At 30.3% G+C, this 8,171-nt stretch overlaps 1 protein-coding gene across 4 annotated transcripts in view; it reads left to right on the forward strand.

Annotated features, from left to right (window-relative positions):
- Positions 1 to 3,646: 3,646 nt before the first annotated feature.
- Positions 3,647 to 8,171, forward strand: part of LOC107490662 (pentatricopeptide repeat-containing protein At1g62930, chloroplastic-like) — a 38,837-nt gene continuing 34,312 nt past the window's right edge. For 2 of the 4 annotated variants that reach the window (XM_052262065.1, XM_052262063.1), the window contains exon 1: positions 3,647 to 4,934. In XM_052262065.1, the coding sequence (XP_052118025.1) occupies positions 3,701 to 4,934 (1,234 nt within the window). In that variant the 5' untranslated portion in view covers positions 3,647 to 3,700. Of the gene's footprint in view, positions 5,378 to 8,171 lie in introns of all 4 variants that reach the window. The other 2 variants (XM_052262062.1, XM_052262064.1) reach the window with 2 other exon arrangements.

Raw genomic sequence — 8,171 nt, forward strand, 5'->3', positions numbered from 1 at the left:
TGTCAAGGTTGACATTAATAGGGTGGTCAAAATAAAGATGAACAATGTTATCATTCTTCATAGCACTCTCACACATCCTCATAACTTCAATATCCATCCTAAGAACTTTCAGGCCGTTGGCTAAATTTAGATCAGGTTTCAACCAATAAACTTCATTATACGTAGGGTAACCCCAAGTCTAGAAGTAAGTCCTCAACAAAAAATAAATTGCATATCTCCACATTCACCGTATGAATATTAGTTACTAAACCCCCTTCGTATGTGACATTACCGTTCCCATCCCTTTGTAAAGAACCTACGTGATGATACACAAATATAATTAGACGATCCATCTAAAATATTATAGAAGGAAGATAGAATGAATAAACCAGAAATATAGTCATATGTCTTTGATAGTGGCAAAAAAGGGGTTTACATCCTTAACGACTATAGCAATGTTGTAAGTGCAGAAAACAAACAACAAATATGATGAACTACCAAGACAATCAAAGTCATCATAAAGTTGTCCACAAAGACAACGTACATAAAACCATTATAAGGTCATTCACAGCGAAGAGTGAAGTCACGATGATGCTCTTTGCAATCTTTGCACTTAAAGTTCCAGATTCAACAATGTCTCTCACGTGTTACGTCCTTTCCTTCTTTTTCGCGCCAAGATCGACTTTCACAGCAAATGTCTCTCACTCTTTATGTGACCTTTTAGTTTAACTCTTAGTGAAAAAATGGAAGACTTAGTCAGAGTAACTAATAATAAGGATAGATAATTAGGACAAATCTAAATTATTTTAGGGATTTTTCAGGTAAGATTAGAGTTTATTTAATTAAAAATTTCAACTCAAAACAAATTGCCTTGTCATCAAATTACGGTGGCCATCTCAACATCGTTTTTACTGAAAATGTGCTCGAGTGAGTTTAAGGACACACTTGTCAAATTTTAAAATAATTGGAGGACCATTCTATCAATAACAAAAGTCAGGTATCATTTTATTAGTATCAAAATCTTTCGGGTACCAATTTAATATTTACCTCTTTTACTTTATATACAAATCAGCTATAACCTTAATTTATTTATAGATCTATAAGAATATTATATTTTTTTTAGTTTAATGTCTCTTGAGAAAAAAAAATTGTATTTTACTATTTTTTATCCTTATGGTTACTCAAGAATTTAATTAAATTTCTGAATTTAAAATACAATTTAATTTTAACGTATTTTTATAATTAGCTTCTACTTAAAATGAGTTGAACACAATAGTCCAATAAAAAAAGAAAAAGTCTAGGGAGTAGTAACTTTTTTATTTTTTGGTCAGCATTTAACCATCAAAATAAAAGTGAGTGATCTCCCAATATTAGATGTAATCTCACACCATTAAAAATACTATTGATGACCAATTAATAATTACAAAACACCAAAATTGCTGCCCCCTAACATTTCTCATAAAAAACAATCTCCACCTCCTTAACATTTTTTTCCATAGACCATTAGTTCAGACAACAAAAAATATAGTTATAAATTTTCTTTTTTTTTAAATAATCAGCTATGTTGTACGAATATAAAGAAATTATCTCCCACAAAAATATAAATAATTGTGTTTAAAAAATATTAAAGTAAAAAAATATTTATATTAAAAGATAAATTCTAATTTTATTTTAAATTTAAATGTATAATTTTAAAAAATTAATTACATGAATAAAATAAATTTTATATTTTTTATTATTCTATCTTTGTATTTTATTTATTTATTTCAATTTATTAAAGATAATGTTCATATTTTAATCGGGTAAAACACATAATTAAACCAAACCCAACTCAATATTACACAATTCACTCAAATAAAAAAAAAAACGTTACATAGATATTCTCAATTACCTCTTTATGTAAATCGAATGAGTCAAATTAGATTTAACTCTCTATGTAAATCAAAACACACTAGTTCGATTTATGCATCCATGCTGTCCTAGTAAATCTAATCAGAAGAGGGTAATTAGATTTACTAGGATAGCATGCATTCATAAATAAATCGAACCAATGTATTTTGATTTACAGTATGTAATTTGAGAAAAATAATTAAAATACTATATCAACAATATTATCATTTGATTTATGAAATTAAGTATAAAAATTATTTCTTTAAAATATTGATACACTATACATATACGTACATTAAGATTTTTTAAATAAATATTTTATTTACGAATATAGGTAATTTATAGTATATTTACCAATTTTTATTTTTTTTATATGTTCTGTTTGTCGTGTAAACAAATTAAGATTACTTATATCTCGTTTACACTATAAACGATATAAGACACTATTTTAGTTGGCATTATCTCGTTTGTCTCGTTTACAAACGAGATAATATAATTAAAAAAAATACACATAATAAGATAAATTCATAATTATCTTATTTATACCGTAAACGAGATATATGAAGTTATAAATATAAAAATATAATTTTTATAAATATAAAAATATATATTTTTTTAAAATAATAAAACAATATTAATAATTTAATTTAGACTAATTTTTTAAAATAAAAATTGATATATTTTATTACTATTTAGATCAATTTTAATTAAATTATATCTCAATTATATTTTAAATTTTAAATTAATAACTTTTTTATATTTATTTGTACTGAACTTTTTAAAATTGATAGTTTTAAATAACAATAGAGATAGATGATTAGTTTTAAATTACTAGCATATATGTAAAAAATTACTAATTTTTAGAAAAAGAGATAAATTTACATAAAAGTTATTTAAAACTGTCCATTTAAAATCAGCTCATCATATTTCTAAAAACCAACACATTTGAATTTTTTATTATACATGATCAAATAAAATTTATCAAAATTTTTATTTTTTTATAATTTTTTATTCTTTTTGAATACTAATTTTTTTAATATTAATTTAAATGTGTTAATTTTTATAAAAATAACGTGTTAGTTTCAAATGAACAATTTTAAATTACATCGATTTTTTTTTAGAAATTAGTAATTTTTGTTCGTGTACGTTATTATCTAAAATAATGTTTAAAATTTTAAACCTAGCTAAAACGAAAAAAATTGAACACTGAGAGTTTAGTGCAATCATAAATATGAAGAATCTAAGAAGGTAGAAACCATATGTGAATAGTGTATAATTATTGATAATTATTTAAATTATCAAATGAATAAAAAAATTATAGTTCTTAGAAAATGTTACATAGATTTTTTCAATCATCTTTTTATATAAATTAAATGAGTTAGATTAGATTTAATTTTTTATATAAATCTAACCACCTTGTTTTAATTTATACATGCTACTCTAGTAAATAGAAATAGGAAAATTAGATTTATTAGGATATTGCATGCATAAATTGAATCAGCGTGTTTCGATTTATATAAAGAATTAAATCTATTTTGACATTTACATAAAGAAGTTATCGGAAAAATTTATATAACTTTTTTTATTTGAATAAATTGTATAATATTAAGTTGGATTTGGTTTAATTTTGTGTTTTACCCTATTTTAATCTTTAATAATAATAGAATTGCAAATCAGACCATTTAGCTGACACCCTAGCATGGTTTTTGCTTTGGTGCAACTATCAAGTCTCAACCAACCTTTGTTTCCATGAACAGTGATTGTTTCCACCATTGAATTCGCTATTTTCTCTTCTAACTCCTTCGTCTCATTTGATCGGATTTTACACAAAATGTTGCGTGCAGCATCATTTTCATCACTCTCATTCTCCAGATTCAGCTTCTCTCTTCATATCCCCTCTTTTCCCTTTCCTTCCTGTTCATGTTCAATGTCAAGCCTTCACTCTCATTCTGAGCTCAAATCCCCTCGCCATGTTGATGAAGCTGTTGATTCCTTCACCCGCATGCTCTCCATGCGTCGCACTCCATCTATCATGCAATTTAACAAGATTTTGGGGTCTCTTGCCAAGACCAACCATTTCTCCCCCGCCATTTCCCTTTTTCAGCAATTGCAAGCCAGGGGAATTGCTCCCTGCATAGTTACTTTGAGCATCGTAATTAATTGTTGTTGCGGCATGGGTCGGATCACCCTCGCTTTCTCTATATTCGCCAAGATTTTAAGGATGGGTTTTCAGCCTGATACCATAACATTGACTACACTCATTAAAGGTCTCTGTCTCTGCGGTAATGTTGAAAAAGCACTGCACTTTCATGACAGAGTGCTGGCTCATGGATTTAGCTTCAACCAAGTCACTTATGGGACCTTGATCAATGGGCTCTGTAAGACCGGACACACATCAGCTGCTATTCAAGTGTTGAGAAAGATCCCACGGTATGGCATTGCTCCTAATGTCGTCATGTACAGCGCAATTATTGATAGCTTGTGCAAGGTTACGCTTGTAAGTGATGCTTTTCATTTATACTCTGAAATGCTTGCTAAGGGAATCTCTCCCAATGTTATCACGTACAACACTCTAACTTATGGATTGTGCCTTGCGGGCCAACTTAAGGAAGCCATTGATTTACTAAATCATATGATGCTGAAAAACATTACTCCAAATGTTCGTACCTATAATACTTTGATTGATGGACTATGTAAGGAGGGAAATATCAAAGATGCCAAGAGTGTGTTGGCTGTGATGACAAAAGATTCTGTGGAGCCAACTGTGGTTACTTATAATTGTTTAATGGATGGGTATTGCTTGGTTAACGAATTAAACAAGGCAAAATGCATATTTGACACAATGGCCCAGATAGGAATGGCTCCTGATATCCAAAGTTACAATATTATTATTAATGGCTTGTGCAAAAGTAAATTGATGGATGATGCCTTGAATCTCTTTGAAGAGATGCGTCGCAAGAACTTGGTTCCTAACACGGTAACTTACAATACTCTAATTGATGGCTTGGGAAAATCAAGGAGAAACTCTTGTGCTTCAAAGCTTCTTGTTGAGATGCATAATAAAGGTCAACCTGCTAATATAATCACTTACACTTCCTTGTTGGATGGGATGTTCAATATCAAACAAGTTGACAAGGCACTTGTGTTATTTAATCAAATGAAAAAGAGTGGCATTGATCCCAATATATTCACGTATAATATACTCATTGATGGCCTATGTAAAAATGGAAGACTTATAGAAGCAAAAGAGATTTTTCAAGATCTTTCTATTAAAAACTATCATCCAAATGTGAGGACATACACTATTATGATCGATGGGCTCTGCAAAGAGGGCTTATTTGAAGAAGCATTGGCCCTGATGTCAAAAATGGAAGACAATGGTTGCTTACCAAATGCTGTGACTTTTGAAATTGTTATTCGTGCTTTGTTTGAAAAAGGTGAGAATGACATGGCAGAGAAACTTCTTCGGGAAATGATTGCTAGAGGCTTATTGAACGGATGAATGAAGGTAAGATACATCAACTCAAATTGAAATCACCTCTCTATTGTTGTATCATAGTTCTGTAAATTCTGTATCTGTTGGGTCACAGAACTTTGGCAATGCCATAACATCAATAGCACTGATGTCTTGACTATCTCATTTTTATTCAATTAGTTTGGAACTTTCAATTATTGTAATTGCTATCATCCTTTTTAATTCCACTATGCCTTATTGATTCTTTAGAGGATATTCCTAGTTGTAGCCTACAGGTTTAGTGTTTAAGATCTCTTTATATTAATTAATAGTTCTTTACTGTTATCCTATGAGATCATATATCTTAACTATTATCATGCTACAAACTAAGAAAAACAAAAAAGAGTGCTATAAACATTTGCAATTCCATTGCATTCTGTAGAAGGAAAATTACATTATTATGAAAAATGTGGTTCTAAAATATGAGTGTGTTAATAATTCGGTTATGGTTTCCCAACTTCAAATTTTATTGTTAGTTTGCTTGTTGAACAGTGACTTCTCTATGGAGATTGCCATTATTTGCTTTACACTGGATTTTGACCTGCTTAAATGAGTGTGGTTTGGCCACCAAAGTATTTCAAAGCAGATATTTTTCTGCATCAATATTTCTCTTAGGTGTTGCTCTCTTCTTCTTAGGTGTCATTTTCTTCTTTTTCGGTGTGTCCTTCTTACTCTTATTCCTTGGCCTTAACTCCTCACTGCTACTGCTGCTTAGTGTCTCATAACCAGGTGGGGGAGGCTTATAAGCCTCATCTTCAGCACTCTCATAGCCCTCATCAGTGGAGGAATAATTCAAGTCTACAGGAGTAGCCCTGCTTAATCCACATATGGCTGCCTCACATGATGCTCAAAATACACATGCAACTCATCAGTTTCTAAATTTGCCATCTTGTTATCACACATTTGGTTAATTTCTTTGTCACCTTTTAAAATGAGTAGTCCAGCCTCTAGATAAGGGGCACCGGGGTCTAGCCAATACATAGCCTTGTACTCTGTATATCCTAATCCTTTGAACATCTCCTCAAAATTCTTAAAATTAACAAAGTCAATGTCCAGCTTGGGGAATCTCTCTACCTTACCACCAAGGTAACTGAGCATTAGATTATCGTCTCTATTAAACCACCCCCATGGTGAAATACTGGTATAATCTCAACAGCCATCTGCAATATATAAACTTTACTCAGTAACCCATAACTAAATTATTGTTAACAGACATTAATATACTCAAAACAGATAAAAAAACTTTACTCCAAGTGATGACCCAACCCTAGTGAAAGTGACTGTTCTTCACAAATGTAAACAAAGTATGCATATCGTACTTTATGGTGGTCCATGGTAACAATACTTCATTCAGATAAACAAATGAAGGACCACATTGATGTCGTTTACAAACGGTTGTACAAACTCACCTCTAAAAACGGAAGTGCAGCTCCGTCAGTAGCACGTCACCACCTCCATCAGCAAACGCCACGTTACTGCACAGTTACGTCGTCCTTGCCGGATCTCCTTCTTCGTTGTTATCTGATGGGAAGCTTGACAGTCTTTAGGGTTTACGGTAATTCTTTGTGTGTATGCGGGCAAAGAGTGAGAGCGTGTGATACTTCAGGGAGAGAATGAGGAATGTATGTTAGAATCTGATTCCATCGTGATTCAAAACGGCAACGTTTTTGATGATTGTGCAAGGACCCAATTGTCCCATCAAATCGTTTGAATCCACGTCAGATAGTTACCGTTACACGTAGGATTTCTCGGCTACATTTCACGGAAAGGGACCTATTGGTCACACGGAAAAAATCGATGAGGGCCGCGTTGTTATTTTCCAATGGTTAGGGGACGCCAGGTCAATTTTGTAAATGGTTAGGGACCGGGGAGAAGTTTTACTCGTAAATTTATTGGTGTTTGTTGACAGTTTTATTTCAGTATGAGCTTTTATTACGTTTACATCATGATGCTTGCTTGAATAGACATGCTGCTTTTGTGTATAACAGAATATACAGGGGATATTGGGGGAAGGAATGTAATAATATTATATTATTACTTCCAAATCACGTAAGTAAGAATTATTTTTTATATTATGTTAAAAACAAAGTAAAAATTCACATCCAGTTTTTTAATAGCAACTGAAAACTATTACATAATTTTACATATTTGATTATTAATTTTATGTAAAAACAACTACATATAAGTTTTTGTCTTATAAAAAACATACAATTAGATGTTTGAATTTTTTATTAATATTTATATATTTGCAAAAACTTAGAAATTAGAATGGTTTATGCTCTATGTTCCTATATATTTTTTCTAAATTTTGCAGGTTTCTTAAAAATGTTTTACATGCGAAAATGACCAAAATATTTGAATGGAGTTTCTTTACATAGTCTAGAATTATTATATAAAAAGTCGTCGACGATTATATAATTTTTTTATTAAAATTAAATTAAAAATTAATTGTTGTCACCATTCACAACAATAGTGCTTACATATGAACTAATGAACCATATATTAAAAAGAGGATAGTTTTGTAATTAAAAAAAAAAATTAAATGTCATCAGAATTTATTATTTTTGTTATCACTTAGTCATTAATCAATCTCTTTAGTCTATTTTTTTTAATGGATAAGTATTGTTTTGGTCCCTAACGTTGAGGATCGGAATCAAAACCGTTCCTAACATAATTTTTTATTTAGTATCATCCTTGACGTTTTTTTCGTATTAAAATCGTTCTTTTTAATAAAAATTTTAATTTTATTTCTAAATTACCCTACTTTAATAAAAAATTTATAAAATTA

This window comes from Arachis duranensis, chromosome 5 (genome assembly GCF_000817695.3).
Source record: "Arachis duranensis cultivar V14167 chromosome 5, aradu.V14167.gnm2.J7QH, whole genome shotgun sequence".
Taxonomy (NCBI): domain Eukaryota; kingdom Viridiplantae; phylum Streptophyta; class Magnoliopsida; order Fabales; family Fabaceae; genus Arachis; species Arachis duranensis.